The 27,091-nt window shown below is 37.2% G+C and overlaps 2 protein-coding genes across 8 annotated transcripts; one reads left to right on the top strand and one right to left on the bottom strand.

The window, feature by feature from the left end:
* Positions 1-14: 14 nt before the first annotated feature.
* On the bottom strand, positions 15-25,350 carry LOC110626059 (transmembrane protein 53). 5 transcript variants are annotated; one of them, XR_006352630.1, is made up of 7 exons: positions 24,114-25,350; positions 23,425-23,920; positions 15,346-15,728; positions 15,125-15,230; positions 2,526-2,615; positions 1,112-1,201; positions 15-251 (listed from the first exon to the last, which is right to left on the bottom strand). XR_006352630.1 is itself a non-coding variant. In XM_043962103.1 (7 exons), the coding sequence occupies exons 2-6, from the start codon at positions 23,782-23,784 to the stop codon at positions 1,178-1,180; spliced, it is 963 nt and encodes a 320-aa protein (XP_043818038.1). In that variant the 5' UTR covers positions 23,785-23,920; positions 24,114-25,349; the 3' UTR covers positions 15-251; positions 1,172-1,177. The 5 variants fall into 5 exon arrangements, 4 of the variants coding, with proteins under 4 accessions (XP_043818038.1, XP_043818037.1, XP_043818035.1 ...); XM_043962103.1 differs by having other exon boundaries at positions 1,172-1,201; positions 24,114-25,349; XM_043962102.1 differs by lacking the exons at positions 15-251; positions 1,112-1,201; positions 2,526-2,615 and adding exons at positions 8,661-9,226; positions 9,338-9,543 and having other exon boundaries at positions 24,114-25,113; positions 25,196-25,346.
* Positions 2,784-7,739, top strand: LOC110625734 (probable glycerol-3-phosphate dehydrogenase [NAD(+)] 1, cytosolic). 3 transcript variants are annotated; one of them, XR_006352629.1, is made up of 6 exons: positions 2,784-4,353; positions 4,462-4,683; positions 5,324-5,571; positions 5,805-5,944; positions 6,168-6,415; positions 6,514-7,739. XR_006352629.1 is itself a non-coding variant. In XM_021771361.2 (6 exons), exons 2-6 carry the CDS (start codon positions 3,687-3,689, stop codon positions 6,292-6,294), a joined length of 1,404 nt encoding a protein of 467 aa, XP_021627053.1. In that variant the 5' UTR covers positions 2,784-3,594; position 3,686; the 3' UTR covers positions 6,295-6,512. The 3 variants fall into 3 exon arrangements, 2 of the variants coding, with proteins under 2 accessions (XP_021627053.1, XP_043818034.1); XM_021771361.2 differs by lacking the exon at positions 6,514-7,739 and having other exon boundaries at positions 2,784-3,594; positions 3,686-4,353; positions 6,168-6,512; XM_043962099.1 differs by lacking the exon at positions 6,514-7,739 and having other exon boundaries at positions 2,784-3,594; positions 3,681-4,353; positions 6,168-6,512.
* Positions 25,351-27,091: the final 1,741 nt, after the last annotated feature.

Genomic DNA, 27,091 nt, shown 5'->3' with positions numbered 1-27,091 from the left:
AAAATATCAAATTATAACTTCAAAAGAATCAATTTGTTAACAATAAGGAGGAGCACATCAGGAAGTAAGCAAATTACAGCTTGTTCAGAAGTACAACTTCCAACGAACAGTTTTAAGTAGGTGTAAACCTTCCTGACTACCCCACTTCTTTATAGATAGTTAATGCGTGTCCAGGATCAGACTTGGGCCAATTGTATTGATCAGGACATCCAGGTCGGGATGCATGCAGAATGCAGGTCCAATGACATGAGCTAAAAGCAAAACCATTCCGTTAGATTCTGTCTTGAATTGCCACCGTAATCCACTCTGAGTAATTGGAATTGAATGACAAAATAGGCTCATGCAGGTAAGTTCAATTAGTAAAACAAGGAGTATCCTGTTTTCGTTGCTTTGGGAAAATAAGAAATAAGATTACCTTGGTTGACGATAGCCAATAGGGATCAAGAACTGTAAACACATACAAGATATAAAGGAAGCTTGGAAATTCTCTCATTGGAAGTCAGTTTCATAGTTGCACTAATCATGTAGACATTGATTCAATTCAGCTTTCGGAAACCATCACAAGTAATTTGTAACCCATGCATCTCTTAGCCTTTAAAATCATTTTTGTTCCCTAGTTTTTATATTAGGTATTAATCTCAATTCTCATACGTCGTATGATTTCAAACCTCATTCTTTCTTTCTTTTTTTTTTTTTGGGATCAACCTCAATCTTTCTTTTTAAAAGTCTTTGTCTTGTTGTTTTCCTCCCAAACATCATTGTTCTCATGTCATTTTCCAGCACAAATTGTTTGTTTTCCTCGAGGATGAATTTGGGTCTCTAATAAACAATCAATTACCAAATATAATCAAATTCGTCTGTTCAGTATAGGATAAGAAGTTGAAGGACTCATCAAATAGTAATTAATAAAAAATATAACAATCATGAAATAAGAAGCACTGCAACTAAAGACCAGCTATAATCTTGGTTCTAACGACAATCTGATAAAAATACATAAATATTTTATGCCCAACAGGAGAAGAAGAGCAACGATCAAGTACAACTACAATGGCATCACAGATTCATAGAGATAATATCTTAGGATCAATTGGACTGAAGAATTCACACCTACCATTTGATCTCCAGAGACGAGAAAACTTTGAAGGAGGAAAAATAACTAAAAATCAAGTACCTTCGTTCAATAGTGTATAGGTCGGTTTCCCTGCAACCCATAAAAATAAACCTATGGGATCAGATCAAAATGAGGCTGTTACCAGAGAGATTAGATCGAGCTAAATGGGCTTTTTGCAAAATCAAATTTAAAAACATATATATTTCTTAAACCCAGATGTACAGAAAAAAAATTTTCAAATCAGAGTAAGTAAGTGTTTTACGGCACTTATTACTTGCGGTAGCGTCTATCGCACTTATAACGTGCGACAATAAAGAAAAATAAAATTTTTTTAATATGAAAAATTTTACCTTCAAAGTGTGGAAAATTTTTTTTTAAAATAAAAAATTTGACAGCACTTTACAAGTGTTTTTCCGCAAATTAAAATGATTCGATTTCTGTTGTATTACCGCACTTGTACTTTATTTTTTAAATATATATTATATTATATTAATTTATTTAATTTTATATTAAATATATATAATTATAAAAATTATACTAATATTAATTATTTTAATATAATTAAATTTTAATATTATAATAATTATATATAATTTATTTTAATAATTAAAATTATATATAAATATAACATCAAAATTATATAAAATGATATCTATTTATTATTATAGTACACTGTAATATAAGACGATAGTTTTTAATTTTAATATTAATCTTGCTGTTACTGAAAATGAAGGTACAAGCGGTGACCGCCAATCATATAAAACTCGATATTCACATGAAATAAAAAGACGTCTATGTGGCACAAAAATATATTTGAAATATCATTAGCATTATTTTTTATATTATATTATTTTATTTTTTTATATTCTATAATTTTTAATTATTTATATATAATTTTTTATAATTTTTAATGATGTTATATTTATATATAATTTTAATTATTAAAATAAATTATATATAATCATTATAATATTAAAATTTAATTATATTAAAATAATTAATATTAATATAATTTTTATAATTATATATATTTAATATAAAAATAAATAAATATAATATAATATAATATAATATAATATATATTTAAAAAATAAATTATAGTATTACCGCACGTTACAATCCGATAATACTACAGAAATTGAAACCCCTCATTTTAATTTGGGGGAGAGAGAAAAATTAATTAGAAAATTCTACCGCGGTAGAAGTTTTTATTCAAAAAAAAAAAATTTTCGGCACTTTACATGTGCGGTATAATTTTTTATTTTAAAAAAATTTTATTTTTTTCTATTATCGTACTTTATAAATGCGGTAGAGTCTATCGTACTTATAAATCGAAAAAAATTTTTTTGCGAATCAGAATTTAAAAAATATATATTTTTTAAACCTGATTTTACAAAAAGCCCGAGCTAAATACCGTCATCTCTTTGTGGGAAGCGGCATTAATCGACAACCCATATTTGCCCCAAAGAACTACAGAACCGCAGGAAGCGTCGCCCAATTCAACCTGGCCCATTAACACTGTGGAGGTAAGAATAAAAGTAAAGGTCGTTAAGGTAATCATGAAAAATGTTACCTTTTCAATTCATCAAATTACAGTGTTTAAAAATTTTGATCCTTTATCTTTCATTGCTTTATTTTACTTCCGAGGTTCTCAATAGGATATGATCTGATCCTTCCGTTTCAGCGGACAATTTCCATGTTATTTATTTTCCGAAAAGAAAAGGGGGGAGCATTTCTATTCATACTACGATTTGTCGTGTTTAGGGAGGCCCTGACGACAGCGTATTGCGCTAATGATTTTTGCCAGGTGGCAACATCAGATAAACCAAAGCTCATCGTAAGAGCACATCAGCATCAGCTGTCCTGTGGGCTCTCAGGCAACGCAAGAGCTTCTACGCTCTTCGATGCAAACGCCGCCATCTTCTTCTTCTTGGTTACTTCCTGCAAGAAAACCAGGCCAAACACGCATTCCTTCTTTGTATTCCATCTCAAAATACCTATTTTGTTTTTCATGAGGATGCGTGATTTTTCTCGCTTTCAGACATAGAAGCAAACAAAAATCCAGAATTGGTGTCACCGCGTTGAGAAGCCGACAGTAGAGTTTCGCTTTCCTTTCTCTCTGTGTCACCAGTCTCTTTTTTGTTGACTGCCTTTTGTGGGGTTAGATGACCGAGGCTGTGCACCGCTTTTCCAAAATTGTGATCTTTGGTTTCTTTGTAATTTCATACTTGGGTTGTGGACAGATGCTGATTCGATAAAGTACCATGAAAAACCCGTGTTGTAAAATTCTTTAAGAATCCATGTTCTACACTTCTGGGTCTATGGTCTATTGCTATATTTGACTGCTGATTTGCAGATCTAGGCTCTTAAGACTTGCTCCAGGAATAAAGCATATGTATAAATTGAAATTCGGCTTTTTCAAAGTCCAAAGAAATTGATCGGTTTCGAGTTTATCGTATTGAATATTCTGTGTGGAGCTTAGGGTATATTTCCAGAAAGCTTTTTGTGCTTTGGTATTGTTGCTGCCCATACTTTATAGCGATTTCTTATTGAAGGCAGTATTTGGCAGGACAGAATGATTGAGAAGACTGAACCATCGACTCTCAATGTGTACTCCAATGGGTCAATTCAGAATCAGACCTCAAATGGTGCTTTAGAAGAGAAGCTGGATGAGCTTCGACATCTCATAGGCAAAGCAGAAGGTGATCCCTTGAGGATTGTTGGAATTGGTGCAGGTGCCTGGGGGAGTGTATTTACTGCCTTATTGCAAGATAGTTATGGCCATCTAAGGGATAAGGTTCTAATTAGGATATGGAGAAGGCCTGGCAGATCAGTTGATAGGGCCACATCTGAGCACCTGTTTGAAGTGATCAATTCCAGGGAAGATGTATTAAGGAGATTGATTAGGCGCTGTGCATACTTGAAGTATGTTGAGGCAAGATTAGGTGATAGGACTTTACATGCTGATGAGATTTTGAAAGATGGCTTTTGCTTGAATATGATAGATACCCCTCTTTGCCCTTTGAAGGTTGTGACCAATTTGCAGGAGGCTGTGTGGGATGCTGATATTGTCATTAATGGGTTGCCATCAACTGAAACGCGCGAGGTGTTTGAGGAAATTAGTAGGTATTGGAAGGAGAGGATCACGGTACCAGTTATTATCTCTTTGGCAAAGGGCGTAGAGGCTGAGTTGGAGCCGGAGCCTCGCATAATAACCCCCACTCAAATGATCAACAGAGCAAGTAAAATTACATTTCGTAGATCTTTTTTCTCTTGCAAATTGTGTGATTTTCCTTTTTCTTTAATATCAATGTTGCATGCATAATAATTGAATATGTTGTGCTTTGCAGCTGGAGTTCCAATGGAGAACATCCTTTACCTTGGAGGACCTAACATTGCATCAGAGATTTACAATAAGGAATATGCTAATGCTCGAATATGTGGAGCAGAAAAATGGAGGAAACCTTTGGCAAAGTTTTTAAGGCAGCCTCATTTTATAGTATGGGATAATGGTGACCTTGTTACTCATGAAGTCATGGGTGGTCTAAAAAATGTCTATGCCATCGGAGCTGGTAAGCTTCAGTTTCTTCATTCCTTAAGTTTGGATTTCATAGATCATAATGCTCATGTCATTCACACCTTATAAGCAATGGTTGAGCTCTTTACAGCATGACAGACTGAAAATGTAGGTTGGATCTAGATGAGGTTGCTATAATATTTGAGTTGATTCCACTCTGACTCATAAACTGCTTTCAGATTCTGTAGGCTCCTAAAGGAATGCAACATCCATTACCAAGAAGCTGCATGTTGGAAAGTGTGTTAGTCTTTTGGTTAGGCTTTAAACCTAATAGGATGCATATCAGAAATTGTATAGAACTTATCAATATGAGAAGTGATATTATCTCTTCTATGCAATTGATTTAATTTGTTACAGATGTAATTGTTAATAGTGGCTTGTGTTTGGACAAATCTTTTATAATTGAGTTGTCAAGTGAGAAGAACAATGGATCTTTTGGCACTAGAGAGAAGTTAATGACTGCATCATGACTAAGAGTTAAATTTTTTGCTGTGTGATATTGTAATGTGACTACAGTTTTGTTGCTATTAGTTCTTTAATATATTAAAGGAAATTTTTCATTAGGTTAGCAGAATGTTGAGTGACAGTTTCAAATCTTTAATCTGTGTTTTTAACTTTCAGTCATGCTTCTACAGGAATGATGGCAGCTCTTACAAATGAGAGTGCAACCAGTAAATCAGTGTACTTTGCACACTGTACATCAGAGATGATATTTATCACACATTTGTTGGCAGAAGAACCTGAGAAACTTGCCGGTCCCCTGTTGGCTGACACTTACGTAACCTTGTTGAAAGGGCGTAATGCATGGTATGGTCAGCAGCTAGCCAAAGGAGAGTTGAACCTTGAAATGGGCGATAGCATTAAGGGCAAGGGGATGATTCAGGTATTGGTTATTGTTACTCATAGACATGGTGATAAATAAATGATTGATGCTCTTGAACTTAAAAGGGGTCTGTTTTTATTTTGGCTCTAGTTCTGGTTGCCTGAAGTTTGATTGAGGCCATAGTTCTAGTTGCCTGACCATCTACCATTGATGACGACATGGGTTTTCATTTTGTTCTGTTTTACCTCTTACCTGACTCATCTAGAATGTTGGGCTGAAATTTTGCTTTCCAGGGTGTCTCTGCAGTGAAAGCATTTTATGAACTGCTAAGTGAATCCTGCTTAAGTGTCCTGCATCCTGAAGAAAACAAGCCTGTAGCTCCAGTTGCACTTTGCCCCATATTAAAGATGCTATATAGAATACTCATCGCAAGGTATTTTTTGACTCATTCTAGATAAAATTATTCATAAATCTCATTTACAAATTCACCTATCCACCAACACATGCACACTGTAAATGCAGAAGTTAGATGGGAACTTGATCTGAGGCAATATGTGTGAACCTACTGTATTTTTATGGTCACCATTTTTCTGAATTCATATGCTACGTTAGGAGCAGACTGCAATCTAATTTTGTTCGTTTATTCAAATGCCCAGGGAGTTTTCAGTACAGGCCATTCTTCAAGTATTAAGGGATGAAACTATGAATGACCCAAGAGATCGCATTGAGATAGCACAAAGCCATGTATTCTATAGGCCGGCACTCCTAGGACAGAAACCTTGATGATGCATCGCCTATCCTTTACATCTTGTTTTGTCACTCGTCAATGGTTGCATGTAACCATCTAAAATAGTTCCACAGTTTTGGGTTTGGAAGCTAAACTATTACGATAAACAAAGAACAGGTTACAATTTAGTTATTTGTTTGTTGCATCAATTCCTTCATTTGTCTGAGTTTGGCTTGATATAGTACAATGAACAAGGCTTGCATTTTATTTTTCAGGGCTTCTCAGACTCGTTCTTTGCTCTATGTTTCAAAACTTGTGGAATTGAAAGAAAATCTCTTCTTGTTGATTTAAAAGAAAAACTAATGGAATATGATGACATTTATTTTAGCTGAGGGAGATCATTATCATGTCAATGCAATATTCAACGTGGAAGCTGCTTCGTTTTGAGACTAAAACTAGGTGATTCATTTGTGCTCCCCATCCCCATGAATGAAAGAGACTCGGAATGCCGAAGAACTGAGCCTAAAGCGAATGCCATGTGCTAGCATAGCAGTAATACAAACTTCAATTTGCATTTAGAGTGGCTTAGCAAAACTGATACCAAAATGAACCAAGTCCGAACATTTTCAGCGGTATATAGGCCTGAATGACATTATATGCTAGTCCCAACATTTTCAAGGGCATATAGGCCTGAAGTAAATTATGAAAGAGTAATCACAGATTCACTACTTAAATCATATTGGGGGGCTGGAGTTTGTATGTCTGGCTCAATGCGTGTTTTTTGCACCACTATTGGCAGGGGCCTAAGATTTTATGCTCACCGTGGATTGAGTTCATGAAGCAGTATCTGCGCATTAGTTTGGTACTAGGAGTTTGGGCTTCTGTTTATAGGAGGAGGCATGAGCAATAGATGTCTCGTTTTGGACACATATACAAGGACGTTAAAGAGAAGGATATGGATTACAAAATAGTCAAGGACTCGGGGTAAATGTAGATCTTATAGCATAGATTCTTTTAACTTTGAGGCAGGCAGATCTACAGACTTGGTCTCAATCAGTTTGCGGATCTTACGAATGAAAATTTCAGATACTTGAGATGACTGAATAATTTCTAACTCTCAATCAAAATGTAGGCTCCTGTTGGGCATTTTCAGCGGTTGGAGTAGTGAGATTAGGGCTGTCAGGGTATATGATGGACAGTGCCTTAAAATTTATTGAAAAGCATGGCTCATCCGGTATGCAGCCGAACCGTCAACCAAGAAAACCTGGTACGAAGATGCCCCAGCCAGACATGTAGTCTCATCCAATATAAAACCACCTGACAGTTTTGTGTTAACAAAGGTACAAGCTTTTGCTAGATGAACATCAGGATGTTTCATTTGTAAACTGTTAGGCAAGACATCGTACATTCATCCCATGATTGAACAATGGTCGTACAATGTTTTAGCTTTTGAGATGTATTGGTACCATTATACTATATTGATGAAAGAAAATTTCTCGTACAGCTTAAGCAATGATCGATGTAGGAATAAAAATTTAAAATGGAAAAAATGAGATTAGAGGTCTATTAAAAATACTTTTGGTAGAGATATTTCGATGTTCAAATTAGATCAAAGGAAATAAGATTTCAATGATAGGAGGTATTAAAAAATAAATAAATGGAGAAGAGAAAAGAAAGAAAAAATTGAATAAAAAGAGGAAGCCTTTATCCGAAAGAAGAAAACCCTTTTTAAAGAGATAATTAAAAACCCCTTATCAAGGTAGAGCTTATTTTTTATCTTGTCGAGTAATATTTATTAAAAAATATAAAAATATTATTTAATAAGTTATTTTTTAATTAAAATAATATTATAATTTTTATAGGTTACGCCACACTAATATCCATCTAATTTAGTCTAGAACTAAAAGTGAATGGGTGAAAAATTGATTTATTACCTAGGGTTTAGCAGTATTAAGTTCAAACTGAAAAAGTTGATCAAATCAAATCGATTTAAAAATTTGATTTGATTTTTTATACATTTCGATTTGATTCGATTTTTAATTTTAAAATTTTGATTATTTCGATTCGATTCAATTTTAATAAAAAAAATTGAAAAAATCAAACCGAACTGATTAGTGATAATAATATATTTTTTTAATAATATAGAGAAATTAAATCATATTAAAATTAAAATATTTTAATTAAATTGTAAAATATTAAAAATAAAGTGTAAAAAAATTAAAAAAATTATTAAAAATCGAAATCGATCAAATTAAATCGAATCGAACTAAATCAGACCGATTCGATTCGATTCGGTTTCTGACCAAAATCGATTCGATTCGATTTTTATAAATACTAAAATTTCGATTTTCAATTTATTTGATTCAGTTTGATTTTAAACCGAACCGACCGAATGCTCACCCCGCCTGTACCCAAGCAATACGATCAATATGATGTTAAATAACTTCACTGATGTAAACAAAAATTACAATTAACAAGTCAGTGAGACATGGCCCACCATCCAGTCACAAGCTATTCTCTAAAGGGTATATTCCAATTTCAATTGCCCCAAACACATCAAAAATAATAGCAAAAAATAAGATCAATAAATACAGTTATTTTTCCTCCTGTTGCATTCATCAACCTTTGCGCCCATGAATTGATTTCTATGATCTAATTGAAAGAAGAAGAAGAAGAAGAAGAAGAAGAAAGAATGAAGGGTTTTGCCCCCGTGGCTTCAATTAAGCACGTTTACAACAAGCAAGCACATTTTCATCCAAAAATTGGCTAAGCTGAGTGCTGTACAATTTTGGATCATTTCTGAAATGATCAACATGTGGCGTGAACACAAAGTTGCAAGCCCTGACCTCATGCCCAGCTCTTCGCTGATCCTCTATAAACGATTCCACAGACACTGCAGGGATGACTCTATCTGCAGAGCTATAAATGTATAGCTGTGGACAGCTAGGTTGCCCTGAAGATAGTAAGCTTAGCACATCAGAGAGCCTCCTGTGAATCGATAATTAAAAAAATATCATGAGTCTCTGTTTATGAGGATACTTTCAATAACATCATTATTTATTTGTACTCTACAATATCCCATTCAGATTCATTTCTTACCTGTTCACAGTAGGAAGATTCAAAATCACCTCAAAGATCTTCTCCAAAATTACTAATAAAGCTGCTTCAGTAGCTGCAGGTTTAGGTTCTACCAACGTTTTGCTGCCAACTAATACCTCCATATTTGACTCATTTGAGCTCATATTTACTTTGGCAGCAACACTATTCTTTTTTAGAAAAGCTGCAGAGAAACCCGAAGCCCAGACCTAAATAAATGAAATCAATCATCATATCAAGTTAAAACTCCCAAGTCTCCAAAATGGAAAAAGAAAGGTGCTTACAGCAAACGTCCACAAAGAAAAGATCAGATGCAATCAACACGCGTTGGAAGACATGATGTTAACAGGAGAAAACAAAATGATCACTGGTAGATGCTAGAAAGGTCCACGCACAAGCATCATAGGAAGTTAGAACTCCCAAGTCTCCAAAATGGCAAAAGAAAGGTATTTACAGAAAATATCCGCAAAGAAAAGATCAGTTGCAATCACCAAATGCATTGGAAGACATGATGTTAGCAGGAAAAAACCAAACTGATCACTAGTAGATACTAGAAAGATCCACGCAATATAATGCTGAAAATATGTGAGGGAAAGACACCACCGAAGGGCAGTTATCAGGCCAGTGTCATATTATCATAGTTCAAATGGAAAAATCGTCACGATGGCCCCCAAACCATAAAAGATGTGAACTATGTATAGTTGTGATGGAGGTGCACTTGGATGAAACTAAAATCCAAGGCTTATACAAATGGAATTTAATGACCGCTACGCCTCTGATATCCGGACCGCAGTTGAGCCCAAGTAGGAAGGCCAGACCGTAATCCCATCAAAACTCAAATTGCTAAGGTCTGTTTTCTAGCACGCAGCCCAGGCCACGCTCGGGCCGGCCGGGCAGAGCAGGATCCAGGCCCAATGGAGAGGGATCCAGTTTAAATGACTTGATGGATCAGTGGGAGAACCAACTCCTGTACATCCGGAATCATGTCAACTCAGGCACTGAAGGGAATTAAATAGCCGCTTGACGATGGAAAAAGGGGTAGTACGTCATATGTATGGCTCTGCACAATAACGACATGTGGTACTGTAACAGGGTGGCGGTTAAACGTCATTAGAAGACAAAAGGAAAAGAGAATAAAGGCAGAAGGGATAGGTCATTCAGGGAGAGCTCACTCACACATACCCTACCCCTTTTTCCCTGCATTGGATCTCAGATCATCAATTGGTGCCGTCTGTGGGAACGAAAGAAGATCTTTTCGTAGTTCTCATCTTCATTATACCCATTGAGATCCACGTGGCCAACCACGGTGAAAACCACACTGAAAACACCCCAAATGACTTGATTTCTACTCAGGAAGGTCCAGAGTTTTCATTTTTCAGCCCCACAGCCCCATTGAACCAGCTATCCATATTGTTCAATCCCTTGCTGAGCTCGGTAGGGACCGTGCCTAGAACCACTCTGTCTGACCAAGAGCTACAAAACATGGCTATTCAACTCCAAAATACTGCATATTGGTTAGGGCAAATGTTGCAGTAGAGGGGACTCAGTATCCCATTGAATGTACCGCCCGTAGTCAAAGGATTCAATGTTAACGAATCTCAACCTACCCTAAACCACAAAATCTCTCAACAAAGCAGCAGGAGGACAGGTGAGTGGTGAATGAGATGGAGAGGCCAGTAGGAGAAAAGAGCCTGTGGCCAGAACAGGGGCCGAATGGTAAGGGAGCTTATCGAGAATGACGAAATCGAAAGCTATTCTTCTGAGCTAGTAGGAAGATCAGAAAGTGAAGAGTTAGAGTGAAACTACTGCCTGAAAAAGCAGCCGAGAAGAGAAGAGACAGATGTAGGCTAGAAACTGGAGAGGATGAAGGAGCAGCTCTTGGCAGAACTGGGGGCACGAGAAAACAACACTCCCCTACTACCGACCTCATCCCCATTCGTGAAATAGGTGCAACAAGAAACTATTTCTAAAAAGTTCAAGATGTCGTCAATGGCCACATACAACGGCACGGGAAACACTCGGAAGCATATCTTGAACCACAAGACATTCATGGAGTTGCACGCCCTGATGTGCAAGGTCTTCCCTACCACCCTCACCGGCCCAGCCCGGGCATGGTTTAATAGCCTAAAAGCAGGAAGCATTAAAAGCTTCATGGACTTAGCCAGCGTATTTATTAGTAGATTCATTGTCGGGGTCCCGGCGGAGGAAAAAATCAGCTACCTAAAGACAGTCAGGCAAAGGAGAAATGAGTCCCTGAAGGAGTACGTAGCCAGGTTTAACTCGGAGGCTTTGCAGATCCCCAAGCTCGATGAGGCCAGAACAGTGGAAGCCATGCAGAAAGGGACCACCTCCCCGGGATTTTTCGGCTTATTGTGTAGAAAGTCACCCACTACTCTAGCAGAGTTGATGAAAAGGGCAGAGAAGTAGATAAGACAAAATGACGCCTTAACCACTAGTAGATTCGCTTGGGAAACAGGAGATAAGAGAAAGGCCGTGGAAGACAAATGACCTGAAAGGCAGGAGCGGAGGCAGTACCAGGGGCCAGAGGCATTGAACATGCACCAGTGGAAAAGGAAGGAACAGAGACCATACCAACCTCGGATCCCTGAGGTAATCACTCCTTTGAATGTGTCCAGGGCTGAAGTGCTCGTGGCTGTCCAAAACAAAGACTTTATACAATGGCCCAAGCCCATGAAGGCCGATGCGAGAAGAAGAGATCCAAACAAATACTATCAATACTATCGGACTCATGGTCATGACACTAATGATTGCTACCAATTGATAAATGAGATAGAAAGTCTCATCAAGAGAGAGCACCTCAAGAGCTTTGTAAAAAAGTCGGGAGGGCAGAGACCCCAACAGAACACGGCGGCAGAGAGACCCGTTAGACAGATAGGAAAACCAGTGAATGATGGCTCTAACGGGACGATCAACATGAACGTGGGAGGAACTGAAGGTCGTATGAGCAGCAGAAAGGGAAAGAAGAGAAGCAAGAATGGGGAAGGGAGCAGTGCCGAAATTATGCAGATAATAGAGCACTCTCCAGTGACCATCTCCTTCTCTCCGAAAGACGCCTATGGAGTCCAAATGCCTCATGATGATGCCCTAGTCATAGAGGCCATCATTCACAACTTCCGGGTTCGAAAAATCCTAGTGGATGATAGGAGTAAGGTAAATCTACTACCCTACCGGGTCTTCCAACAGATGAATATGCCAGAGAAATTACTGGTCAGAGATCAAGCCCCAGTTAAGGGAATAGGAGGGACCCCATGGCAGTGGAAGGTAAAGTAAAAGTAGCCCTCACTCTGAGAGAACCACCTCTATCCTACACTCACTATGTAGTGTTCCTCGTGGTAAAACTGCCTCTGAATTATAATGCTATTTTGAGAAAGCCGATACCGTACAACTTCGAGGCAGTAACTAGCATTCGACACTTGACCATGAAGTTCTCAACAGAATCAGGGGTAGTGCGAGAAAGACAGGAGGAAGTCCAAGATGTATATTTGGCTATAGTAGAAGAGCCAAACGCCCAGCCAGAAAAAATAAACCCAAAAGTCATGGAGATCCGAGATGGGAAGAAGGAGGCCAAGACTGAACCGGTTGATAAGCTGGAGACTTTCCCCACTGTCCGAGGAAAAAGGCGACAACGTCTTCAGTATCAATGCAGGCCTCGAAAAAGACCAGAAAGAGACAGCAATGGCTCTAATCAGAGGACATGCCTCGAGCTTTGCCTAGAGGCCCTCAGACATGCCAAGGATTGATCCCGGGGTGATGACTTACAAATTAAATATCCTCCCTGGAGCCAAACTGGTAAAGCAGAAGAAAATGGTGTTTGGAAAGGAGAAGCAGCAGACTACAAGGGAAGAAGTGCAAAAGCTGGAGGACGTCAAATTTATTAGGGAAGTCATGTACCTACAATAGTTATATTTGGCTATAGTAGAAGAGCCAAACGCCCAGCCAGAAAAAATAAACCCAAAAGTCATGGAGATCCGAGATGGGAAGAAGGAGGCCAAGACTGAACCGATTGATAAGCTGGAGACTTTCCCCACTGTCCGAGGAAAAAGGCGACAACGTCTTCAGTATCAATGCAGGCCTCGAAAAAGACCAGAAAGAGACAGCAATGGCTCTAATCAGAGGACATGCCTCGAGCTTTGCCTAGAGGCCCTCAGACATGCCAAGGATTGATCCCGGGGTGATGACTTACAAATTAAATATCCTCCCTGGAGCCAAACTGGTAAAGCAGAAGAAAATGGTGTTTGGAAAGGAGAAGCAGCAGACTACAAGGGAAGAAGTGCAAAAGCTGGAGGACGTCAAATTTATTAGGGAAGTCATGTACCTACAATAGTTAGCCAACCCTGTACTAGTAAAAAAGGTTAATGGGAACTATAGAATGTGTATACACTTTACCGACTTAAATCAAACATGTCCAAAAGATTGTTATCCCCTTCTTGATATTAATAAAATTGTCGATTCCATGACCAATTTTGATTATTTATCGTCCCTAGATACAATATCAGGATATCACCAGATCCCATAGACATGTCAAACGAAGAAAAGACCTCCCTCATTACTGAAGATGAAACGTATTGTTACAGGACTATGTCTTTCGAACTGAAAAACGTCGGGGCAACATATCAACAGTTGATGAATAAGATCTTTAAGGACCAGATAGGAAGGAATGTGGAAGTCTATGTTGATGATATGGTGGTAAAAAGTCGAACCTTCCAGCAACATGTAGCCGACTTATAAGAGGTATTCGGAGTACTACAGCAGTACAAGATGAGATTAAACCCAGCAAAATGTGTCTTCTTTATCAGAGGGGGAAAATTTCTAGGCTATATGGTCAACGGAAAGGGCATAGAGCCAAACCCGGAGAAGGTAGAAGCTATATTGAGAATGCCTGAGCTGACCTACGTGAAGGACATACAGAAACTCACAGGCCCAATGGAGAGGAATCCAGCTCAAATGACTTGATGGGTCAGTGGGGGAACAAACCCCTATACATCCAGGATCATGTCAACTCAAACATCAGAGGGAATTAAATAGCCACCAGACAATAGAAAAAGGGATAGTACATCCATATATACGGCTCTGCATGATAACGACATGTGGTACTGTAGCAGGGTGGCGGTTACACGTCACTAGAGAACAAAAGGAAAAAAGGATAAAGGCAAAAGGGATAGGTCATTTGGAGAGAGCTCACTCACACATACTCTACCCCTTTTTTCCCTGCATCGGATCTCAGATAATCAAAATCAAGACTTGAATGATTATAATCCAGCATGCTCCACAAAAACAAAAATGCTTTTAAACACGAAGCTCCAAGTATCCATCAAAATGATTACAAAAGAATAAGGAAAATGATACCATAAAGTCTACGCACCCGGTGTATCCCTAGACCCCCAACCAAAGTGTAGAAGATGCGCAGTTATAATAGACAAATAACTTAAAACTTGATGCAGTGGTATAACCAACCAAAAGGTACATTTTCAACTCTCCAAAAGCAACACAAGATAGCACCAAAAGCAAAATGAGCATCAAATAGAAGAGTATTGTAGAAATCAACAACATGATAAATAAGTAATAAATATGAAGCTAAACACAAAGCAAGGCATAACGCAAAACTGGTGCCAAGAGAAGTAAATTCACCGGCATTACCCATATGCTAAAACTAGTATTTCATGTCTAAACACAGTGAAACATGCGCCAGCTGTTCAAAAGGATGAGAAAGGAAAAAGAATAAGTTAAAAGGCCTGCACTGTGACAACACAAATTACACATCGCATTTACCTGGGGGTCAGCAGCAGCAACAGGTGCAGAATCGACAATACAACCCTTGATCCTTCCCATTAAGTAAGGATCCTGATTCTGTAACTTCTCCAGTATAACTCCATATCTGCAACAAGACACATTAAACTATACAAGTCAAGTAAGTAGTTTTACAAGAACAGAGAGAACAAAATAGTAGCATGCTTCTATGCATAAAATGTGTAAGAAAAAAAAAATCTTACGTTAACCATCCTGTATTGCTGAAAGTATGGAAAATCAGGCTCTTTCCATGCTCCTCCTCTAGCCAATCAGCCAGATGGTTCACAAGCAAGTCTATATCTTGTTCAGCTTTCCCATCAACTCGGTAACTAAGAATCTCAGCCATCGGAAATGTGAAAGTAATGGCATGAAATCCCCTTGAAGTATACCAGTCCGCGTACTTCTTCAGATGCTTTTGCTTTGATCCTAACCACCCTAACAAAACCACGACTGTCCTAGACTTTGCCAACGAGCAATCAGAAGATCCAGAAACATCAATAGCATCTGGCTCTGGCAAATGCCATCTGTACAGTACATCAAGAGTGGAAGTAGGTATAGTATTTGTAAGTGCAGTCGGTTTCGGTCCTTTTTGATGGGAGCGGGTATTAAGCGGAAACAACCCAGATCCGAAACACATATCAAGGGAAACTAAAAACATAAATATTAACTGACCTCTTGAAGCGCAGAATCGCTCACCGGTCTTTGTTCCTAAGATCTTGGAGTCACCCACGATCTTCTGCAGTAACCCTAGCTATCTCTCTAGAAAGTTTTTCTGAGTGGGCAGAAAAGAATAACGCCAGCGTCTTTTCAACTTAGGGTTTTTCTTATTTATATTCTTCAAAACGTATTTTCCATAGGAAAATAACATTTAATATAAATAAATAAATAATAAATTATTTTATTAAAATAATTATCAATTACTTAAATAAAATAATCCATTTATTATTTAAATAAAAACCCTATTATTCCAAACAACTAGGGTACTACAGGGACCGCAGGAATAAAATAAATTAGGCCACTAATTACAATAAGAACCTATGTAGGACCAACATATTCTTATTATAATTAATCAAGAATTATACCACTAAAAATTCATGATTGAACTCCTTATTTATTTTACAATTCCACAACATAATAATATTATGTTCTCCATGTTAAGATTACTGATGCTGTTATTTAAATAACTCACTGACAATTTATTTAAATAACAATACAACTTTAAGATTGTCGCTCAACTTATTTCATGTGTCGGATTCAAAATCCACCTGCAGGGTTTACACAATGAAACCTTATAAGCATACTTAAAGTGCATCATCAATCTCTAAATCGAGACATGGATTCCATCATTAATTAATATTTCACAAACACAAATTATCTTTGCCCAATCCACCGAGAATATTATTCCAATAATGAAACTCACCCTTTAATGAATCAAAGCACAAGATAACAAATGCTTGCTCATATTAAATTAAATCAAGATTAAGAACATAAACTATATTTCTAATGTCCTAGAGAATATGTTTAATAGCCAGTATAAACATCCATTCTCTATTTGGTCCAATTAGATACATACAAAATGTACTAATCACAATTATTGATCATATGCTGAAAACCAATTTATTTAATGCAAAAATCTAATTAAATACATAGATATAATTGTCAATAGAAAAACATAAAAACTATACTATTACATTTGCATGGTTAATAGTATATCTCTATCAATCTCCCACTTAGACTCATAACCATGCATCAATTATTCTAACTCCCATTCCTTCTACATGACTGTCAAAAGTCTTTGCTGGTAAGCTCTTTGTAAAAGGATCAGCCAAGTTGTTTTCCGATGCGATCTTTGTCACTACCACATCACCCCTTTGAACTATGTCACGTATCAAATGATACTTTCGCTCAATGTGTTTTGCCCTTTTATGGCTCCGTGGTTCTTTCGAGTTTGCAACTGCCCCGCTATTATCACAATAAAGTGTAATAGGCGATTGCACTGAAGAAACCACACCTAGATCCATAAGGAAGTTTCTAAGCCATACAGCCTCCTTAGCAGCCTCAGAGGCTGCTACATACTCAGCTTCCATGGTGGAATCAGCAACACAAGTTTGCTTAATACTCCTCCAAATTATGGCTCCACCTCCTAAGACAAAAACATTTCCTGAGGTAGACTTTCGAGAGTCCCTATCAGACTGAAAATCTGAATCTGTATATCCAATGGGTATAAGATCCTCTGACTGAAAGACTAACATATAATCCCTGGTTCTTTTTAAGTACTTGATTATATGTTTGACTGCAGTCCAATGTTCTCGCCCAGGATTAGACTGAAATCTGCTAACCATGCCAACTGCAAAACAGATATCAGGTCTAGTACACAGCATTGCATACATGAGGCTTCCAACTGCTGAAGCATAAGGAACTGCCTTCATGTTCTCTATCTCATCAGGTGTCTTAGGACACTGATCCTTAGATAGAGTGATTCCATGTCTGAAGGGAAGAAATCCCTTCTTGGAATCTTGCATGCTGAAACGAGCAAGAATAGTATCAATATAAAGTGCTTGAGATAAACCAATCATTCTTTTCTTGCGATCTCGCATGAGCTTGATCCCAAGAATATGAGCAGCTTCTCCCAAATCCTTCATATCAAAACGCTGGGATAACCAATCTTTGACAGAAGTCAACATACCAACACAATTCCCTATAAGCAGAATATCATCCACATATAGTACCAGAAAAACAACTTTATTACCATTCCATTTCTTATACACACAAGACTCATCATGACACTGATCGAAACCAAAAGTTTTGATCGACTGGTCAAAACAAGTGTTCCATGACCTAGATGCTTGTTTAAGCCCATATATGGACTTATTCAATTTGCATAGCAAATTTTCTTGTCCACTTGTTATGAAACCCTCTGGTTGCTTCATATAGATGCATTCATCAAGACTCCCATTTAGGAAAGCTGTCTTGACATCCATTTGCCAAATCTCATAATCAAAATGAGCAGCAATGGATAGAAGAGTTCTAATAGACTTTAGCATGACAACTGGCGAAAAAGTTTCCTCATAATCGATCCCTTCTTTTTGAGTAAACCCTTTTGCAACAAGCCTTGCCTTATAAGTTTGCACTTTACCGTCTATACCCCTCTTTTTCTTATAGATCCACTTGCATCCAATGGGTTTAACCCCTTTGGGTGGTTCTACAAGTTCCCAGACTTGATTAGAGTACATAGACTCCATCTCAGATTTCATAGCTACAAGCCACTTATCAGCATCTTTATCTTGTAGTGCTTCATCGTAACATGCTGGTTCGATATTCACTTCTTCAGGGATTCTGTCAAATGCTTCTCCCAAAAGTGTATATCGAATCGGCGGTCGTCTAATTCTCCCACTACGACGAAGTACTACATTTTGTGCAATCTCACCTTGATCTTGCTGTGGCTGTAAGGCCAGCAAGTCAATGACTGGTGGTACTACATCCTGGTCATGTTCTAGAGTGTCAACATGTCCTTCATCACCCACAGGCAATGAAATGTCAATAGCTCCAACATGTTCTTGCTCATGTAAAGTTGGATCAACATCTGCAATTTCAGTTCCAACATAACTCCCACTACTTTCGGGCTGTAGTGAAATGTTGGGTGCTGAATGTTCATGCAGAGGTCGATCTACTGGTCCACTAACATGTCTCCCACTACGTTGAGGTAATGGAATGTCAGCTCCGACCATGGATGGATCAGGTTGGTTTTTAAATGGAAAAGTTCTAGTTGGTATATTCTCTCCTCTCAATTCATACAAGGCTAACTGACTTTTGGGAATATGGTTTCTAATATAGTCTTCCTCAAGATAATGTGCATTAGTGCTAACAATGACCTTTTTATCTTGAGAACTATAAAATAGACCACCTTTCGTTCCTCTAGGATATCCAATAAAGAAGCATAAGTCTGTTTTTGAATCCAATTTATCTGCTTTCCCTTTCAGCACATGGGCTGGGCAACCCCACATCCGAACATGTCTTAGACTAGGCTTTCGCCCAGTCCACAGTTCTGTAGGAGTTTTAGGTACTGACTTAGATGGAACCAAATTCAAAATATATGCTGCTGTTTCTATTGCATATCCCCAAAACGAAATAGGCAAATCTGAATAACTCATCATTGATCTAACCATTTCCATAAGTGTCCTATTTCTCCTTTCTGCTACACCATTCTGTTGTGGCATACCAGGTGCAGAGAACTGTGAGGTAATTCCTTGTTCTGTTAAATAAGCAATGAATTCCCTAGAGAGGTATTCGCCACCACGGTCAGACCGCAATGACTTGATATATTTTCCATGTTGTTTCTCCGTTACTGCCTTGAATTCTTTGAATTTCTCAAAGCATTCAGACTTACGGCGCAACAGGTAAATATACCCATATCTTGAGTAATCATCTGTGAAAGTCACAAAATACTCAAAACCACCCCTAGCTTGGACACTCATTGGACCACACAAATCAGAATGAATCAATTCAAGCACATCACTAGTTCTATTACCCTTTATAGGAAAAGGCCTCTTAGTCATTTTACCTTCTAAACAAGATTCACAGGTTGGTAGTGCCTCTACTTTCAATGAACTCAATGGTCCATCCTTGACCAACCTAGAAATCCTATCTAAATTAATATGACCAAGCCTTAAATGCCACAAATAGGTATGACTAAAATCAATAGGACGTTTTCTTTTCAATGAAACAATGACATCAAAGTTATTAATTTCAGAATTAGGAATTTGCAGTTCAGGTGAAACTTTGAGAATAAAAAGATCATCAATCATTGAGCCAGAACATATCATTTGTTTTCGAAATTTAATAACGACTGAATCATCATAAAATTCATTGAAACAAACCGAATATCCATTCTTGCTCAAACTAGAAACAGAAATCAAATTCCTTCTAATAGAAGGTACATATAAAACATCCTTCAAAACCAATGTTCTTTTATTCTCAAAATTCAAAGAAACATTTCCTATAGCTAGAACTGCAACTTCTGTGCCATCTCCCAGAAAAATGCTTACATCTCCTTCACTTAGCTGACGAGTTACCTGAAACCCCTGCAATGAATTGCAGACATGATTAGTGGCTCCAGAATCTACACACCATTGGAGTGTAGTCAACACCGCTAAACAAGTTTCAACTATCAGCATATAGAAAAAAGATATACCTTGCTTCTTCTTGGCTAACCAAGTTGGACATTGTGCCTTCCAGTGACCAGGTTGCTTGCAGTGAAAACACTTGCCCTTAGGCTTTTTCACAGCACCATTTGCATTGGGCTTAGCCTTGTGAACATTTTTCTTCTTCTTACCCTTTTTCTGGGCAGAAGAAGAACCTCGCTCAACATTAAGCACAACAGGTTGAGCTCCTTGCTTAATGATAGTCTCAGCAGCTACCAGCTCATTCAGCAATTTAGACAGAGTAAAATCCATCTTATTCATGTTATAGTTCAGACGAAACTGCTGAAAACTGGCGGGCAGTGTGTTCAAGACCATTTCTATCTGTGTAGTCTGGTCAACCACAGCACCTAGAACCTCCATGTCATTCAGAAGACTCATCATCTTCAAGACATGAGTTCTAACAGGGGTTCCCTCTTCCATTTTGGAAGTAAGAATCTCCCTCAGTGCATTTTGCTTGGCCGCACTAGTTTGGTCTCCAAACATCTCCTTGAGATTTGCTAGCATATCATAAGCTGTGTCCATCTTCTGATGCTGATGCTGCAAAACATTTGACATAGAAGCCAAAATGTAACATCGCGCCATCTCATCAGCTTTAACCCATTTCTGGTAAGCCTTGGTGTCCTCCTCAGAGGCACCCTCACCGGGTTTTTCAGGACACTCTTCATTTAGCACAAACTTGTACTCCTCAGCAGTAAGTAAAATGTCCAAATTTCTTTTCCAGTCAACATAGTTTGAACCCTCAAGTTTGTTTTGGGTAAGGATGTTGGCAAGGGGACTGAATGATGCCATTTCTATTGTAAGATTATGCATTAAACAACAAAAAAAAACAGCATATCAATAATAAAAAAAAAAATGAATTTAAACCAAAAATTGCACATTGACAACAATGATATCAAAATTCACATATGCATATCTAAACATTCATGAATAGTAACCTCGATGGGAGAATTCAACCAAACACATGTTATGCATATTATAATAAGATAAGACCAGCACATACTACTCGATGGGAGATAACATGCTTCTTAAATAAATATTAATATGTGGGAAAAAATTATATCTAATTCATGTCCCCAATTAATTTATTCAGATGGAGAATTAAATTAATATAGACAAATTAGACTAGCTCAGTAATTATATTAAAACATGACATCTTCCGATGGGGAAGAAATGCAAATAATCACAACTAAAAAGTAATAATTAACACCCACAAATTAATTTTAATATAATTAAAACTTTAATTAAAAAAAAAATTTAATTAAAATTCATTATAAAGTAAATTTTGCAAAAATAATAAAAATAATGGGACCATTTTGCAAATAAAATTACACATTTTGGACTTCAAAGTGAATAAAAATATATATGGGTCTTTTAAAAAAATTATAAAAAAAAAAAAGCACCAAAACAGAAATTCGGCAGGCAGCAGCTTCTTCTTCACGAAGAAACCCTAGCCGCCGCCGCCACTTCCCTTCAAACTCCATGGCCGCCGTCTGAAGAGCTTCAACCGCGCCGGACCAGGACTCAAGCGGCTTTGCGACCACCGCCCATCCACTCCAGCACCTAGAAGCTCGCCAGCGATCCAAGCCAGAAAACCGATTGGTATTCTTTGCTGCCGTTTTCAAGTTCCGGACGTCAAACCAGTCTACCGGCGACGAGCTAGCGAAGGTTTGAGGCCTTACGCACCGCCTGCCGACGACGAGACTCCGGTTTCATGCCAACTCACCTTCTGTTCTCTACTGTTCATTCTGTTTCCCTTTTTTTTATTTAATATTTAATCACAACAATTCGTTTTTCCAGATTTTTAATCAAAAACGATTTAAATTAAAACCAGTATATAAAACAACAACAATCATGTTTCAATCGCCAGAAAACATCAAACGAACAACATGATATTAATGGCAAAATGAATTTAGCCACCCTGTATGGTTTCGAAAGGCTCTGATACCAATTGATGGGAGCGGGTATTAAGCGGAAACAACCCAGATCCGAAACACATATCAAGGGAAACTAAAAACATAAATATTAACTGACCTCTTGAAGCGCAGAATCGCTCACCGGTCTTTGTTCCTAAGATCTTGGAGTCACCCACGATCTTCTGCAGTAACCCTAGCTATCTCTCTAGAAAGTTTTTCTGAGTGGGCAGAAAAGAATAACGCCAGCGTCTTTTCAACTTAGGGTTTTTCTTATTTATATTCTTCAAAACGTATTTTCCATAGGAAAATAACATTTAATATAAATAAATAAATAATAAATTATTTTATTAAAATAATTATCAATTACTTAAATAAAATAATCCATTTATTATTTAAATAAAAACCCTATTATTCCAAACAACTAGGGTACTACAGGGACCGCAGGAATAAAATAAATTAGGCTACTAATTACAATAAGAACCTATGTAGGACCAACATATTCTTATTATAATTAATCAAGAATTATACCACTAAAAATTCATGATTGAACTCCTTATTTATTTTACAATTCCACAACATAATAATATTATGTTCTCCATGTTAAGATTACTGATGCTGTTATTTAAATAACTCACTGACAATTTATTTAAATAACAATACAACTTTAAGATTGTCGCTCAACTTATTTCATGTGTCGGATTCAAAATCCACCTGCAGGGTTTACACAATGAAACCTTATAAGCATACTTAAAGTGCATCATCAATCTCTAAATCGAGACATGGATTCCATCATTAATTAATATTTCACAAACACAAATTATCTTTGCCCAATCCACCGAGAATATTATTCCAATAATGAAACTCACCCTTTAATTAATCAAAGCACAAGATAACAAATGCTTGCTCATATTAAATTAAATCAAGATTAAGAACATAAACTATATTTCTAATGTCCTAGAGAATATGTTTAATAGCCAGTATAAACATCCATTCTCTATTTGGTCCAATTAGATACATACAAAATGTACTAATCACAATTATTGATCATATGCTGAAAACCAATTTATTTAATGCAAAAATCTAATTAAATACATAGATATAATTGTCAATAGAAAAACATAAAAACTATACTATTACATTTGCATGGTTAATAGTATATCTCTATCACTTTTACCAACTCTGCAGACTGATATGAATTAAGAAGAAGAGGAGAAGAAGAAGCTAATGTACAGGGGACAAATTTCTGAATTGAATTAGCAACTGGAAAGTTAGCGTTTGGTATAGGTACACGAATTTTAGTGACAAAGGACAAGTCGGTCAGCTTAGAAACCGATATATGAGAAACCCATGAAAAGTTTGGTTCTTGCACTGAATTAGATAATTTAGAATGTGATTGTTCTAGGGCGGAATCGGTATTTAATGATTTAAGAGATGGGAATTTATCTGATAGGTCAGTAGAAACAGAAGCCAAGGCAACGGCAGCAGCTGCAACTATCGGTCTTTGCAGGATTCCAGACAAGGAACCCATTGAGGAAATAGAAGAAAAGATCTCTCATAAGAACATGAAGGCAATCATATAGGATTTCACGTGGAATAAAGTACAGAGGCGGAAACCGAATCTGACCACAACCCAGATAACCAAATATGGAAGGAGAGACAATTACCTGCAGAAAATTGGAGCAAATCGAAGTCGAACAATTTCGAAGAATAGACCAACAATGATATAAAAAAAAGAAGAATCAAAGAAAAGAATGGTTTGGATTTGATTAAAAAAAAAACAACGTGACCAAATCTAATGCAAACGAGGAAACATGCAAAGTTAGGGAGTTGGTAATTCAATGGGATTCTTATTCTTACCTTACTTTAAAGGGTCCAAGACAATCGGGCTGTCAAGCTTCCTCCTTTGACAGCCCGAATAACAACACTGCACCGACCAAGAAATTTCCTTTTTATTTTGGAGCCAAAAGGTCTACTTTCACCGAACTGAGTCCCTACAAATAAAACAAGTTGAATATATTAATCTTCAACCATGCCTCCTTGTTTCTTCTTATGACGGTGATTGATAGCTAATTATGAAGTCAATAATCGATTGCCGCAGTTGAGAAGCTCAAAAATATGATAAAGAAATCAAAGCACAGTTTAACTTTAACCACGCGAGGAAAGGAAATGCATCCCTGGAAGGAATCGCTGTTCTCCAGTTTACTCTTACCTGACCTTCCTAATCCTCCCGAGTCTAGTCAAGCACATACAAACAGGGTGTCTAAAATGTGGAAGGAAAACGCAGTTTAAGAGCTTCTAGAAGAACGAAGGGTATAATTGGAAAAATGAATTAACTAACGCGATTACCGGAAAGTACCGGACATGGAGACACACAAATGGAAGGCTCGAACCGCTAAAATTACGAGCACAAATAAAACCAGCACACCAGAGTACTTTTATGCCCTCTACTACGTGCGTGCGATATTTTCAAAGGAAAATGAAACTCTCGGCGAGGAAAATCAATTTTATAACAAAAATTACAAGGAAAAGAAATAATAATAATAATAATAATTTCTCTTGATTACAGACTGAAGGGACGGGCAGAACAGAAAATCAAAGATATGAAAATCGCAGGGTAAGAAAAAAGGAAATGGATTACAGCTGACCTAATGTGAATGGAGCTTATTGCAGCTTATTCTTGCTCTTCGTTTCCCTTTTAAAAGAGAGAGAGTCTCCTGGTTTATTGGAGATGCCGCAGTTATCAACAGAGGAAAATGGGATTCGATGAAGGAGGTGGCGGTGGCCGCGAGGAATTTGGCATCTTTTCCGCTGCAATATCACGCAGGCTGGCTTGCTATTAAATATGTGTTCTAATTTCCTGAAATTGTAAATAATAAATGCATAATCAGCATTGAATTTTTACTTTTATATATCGGATGTATAATTATCTCTGGTTTTACATGAATTCTCCTTTTCTCCTCCAGTCTTTCAGGGATATCCAACCAAGAATTAGAAGACTTTCTTGAGGTTGAAAGACTTGGTAGAATATTCTGACAAATATTCGGAGCGAAAATTTTCCTCTTCAAAACCTTCGGATGGCAAAGGAAACCTCCACGTGTCATACTATAAGATGCAAAAATGTGAAGCGTTTATCTCTGCTTCTGCTTGCTTACAGTTCAACGTAGAAATATATTTATTTATATATATATATATAAAGCCTACTACTTTTATGTCGTTTCTGTTGATGGCCAATCGGGAGGACAGTGCTTGGGTTCGTCATTCGTCATTCGTCATCCCTCACGTTTAGCATACACAGTGAAGTTTCGCCTGCCTTGTTACTTCAAATTTTTCAGTTCCTTACTAAAGCATTGGAATGGGTGGAAGGGGTTAAAGAGAGGGTGGACAGGTAAACTTCACTCTGAAAAGGTTCAGATTCCATGCCAAAGAGATAATAACTGCTACCGTGGTAACCGATATATGAATCAATATAAGCATTACGTAGAGATTAACAAACTTATCAAACGGAAAACAGCCATTGCCTACTGCCTAGAGCACAATGCAGCCCCCTCACAATTATTGCAAAAGTTCATAACCATATCTAATTCATCATCTAGAATGTTCATGTACATTGTTTCTTTTGTTGTCTTGCATACTATTTTCACCTTTATCTTTGTTCCTTTTGTCCTTTCTGCAGTGGAATCTTGTTGTAAGATGTTCAATCATCTTGGCCATAATACCCTGTTTATGATCCCCCCCCCCCCTCTCTTTTGCTCATTCCTCCTATAGAACGTTATGCTTAATTATGCGGTTGGGGATAAGATAGTATAAATTTTATAATATAATTATTAATTATGGTGAGTTCTATATAGATATCGGTGTAATCAATATTCTAACATGTTCAACAGTTGTAGTTGCGGTGAATAATTAATTTATGAATAGGTGGGAGTTTTTGAAAGTATTTCTATTGTTATCTATTTATTTAGTTGTTCAGAGGAATTGGAAGAAGCAGCTTTAGAATTCGTTGACTGCTAATTATAGAGAAAAGGGTTTTTGTATTATTTACTGAACGTATTACAGAAGCTTATATAATGTCTCTAACTAAATACAATATAAGTATACAGCTCTAACTCAAATACTAAAAATAAGTATACAGCTATAACTCAAATACTAAAAATAAGTATACAGCTATAACTCAAATACTAAAAATAGATAAAACTGTTATAGTTAGTCTTTATCCTTAATATCTACAACTAACTAAATACAAGATAAGTATACAACTATAACTCAAATACTTAAAAATAAATAAAACTGTTATAGTTAGTCTTTATCCTTAATACTCCCCCGCAAGATTGAGGCGCCATTGGAGACTCCAATCTTGGTTCTAAAGTAACAAAACTGAGTTCTTCCCAAAGCCTTTGTAAGCACATCAGCAACTTGATCTTTTGAACTTATGTGAAGAACCCTTAACTGTCCAGCATTAATTTTCTCGCGAACAAAATGGTAATCCAGTGCAAGATGCTTCATCCTAGTATGATAAATTGGATTGGCGCAGAAGTAAGTCGCACCAAGATTATCACAATGAAGGACTGGTGGTTGTGATATTGGTGCTCCCAAATCTTGTAATAAACTTTGAACCCAAAATACCTCTGCTGCAGCATTGGCTAAGGCTTTGTACTCAGCCTCTGTAGAAGATCGTGAGACAGTCTTTTGCCGACTAGATTTCCAAGAGATAATATTAGAACCAAGATATAGAACATAAGCAGTTGTAGACCTCCCATTATCAAGGGCACCACCCCAATCAGAATCAGAGAAGGCAGACAGAGTATGAGTGGAATTTCGATTGAGAAATAAGCCAT

This window comes from Manihot esculenta, chromosome 11, assembly GCF_001659605.2.
Source record: "Manihot esculenta cultivar AM560-2 chromosome 11, M.esculenta_v8, whole genome shotgun sequence".
In the NCBI taxonomy this organism is placed as follows: Eukaryota; Viridiplantae; Streptophyta; class Magnoliopsida; order Malpighiales; family Euphorbiaceae; genus Manihot; species Manihot esculenta.
Note: the sequence above shows the minus strand (reverse complement) of the source record. Positions and strands in the feature narration are given on the sequence as shown.

Bases quoted from the DNA above. Each gene is read 5' to 3' on its own strand.
- LOC110626059 (XM_043962102.1), bottom strand. From the start codon at position 23,784: ATGGGTTCCTTGTCTGGAATCCTGCAAAGACCGATAGTTGCAGCTGCT. The intron at 15,231-15,345 runs GTAAGATTTTTT...GTCTTGTTGCAG, and splicing joins AGCAATACAGGATGGTTAAC to ATATGGAGTTATACTGGAGA. The intron at 9,227-9,337 runs GTAAGAAATGAA...ATCGATTCACAG, and splicing joins AATCTTCCTACTGTGAACAG to GAGGCTCTCTGATGTGCTAA.
- LOC110625734 (XM_021771361.2), top strand. From the start codon at position 3,687: ATGATTGAGAAGACTGAACCATCGACTCTCAATGTGTACTCCAATGGG. The intron at 4,684-5,323 runs GTAAGCTTCAGT...ATGCTTCTACAG, and splicing joins TGTCTATGCCATCGGAGCTG to GAATGATGGCAGCTCTTACA. The intron at 5,572-5,804 runs GTATTGGTTATT...TTTGCTTTCCAG, and splicing joins AGGGCAAGGGGATGATTCAG to GGTGTCTCTGCAGTGAAAGC.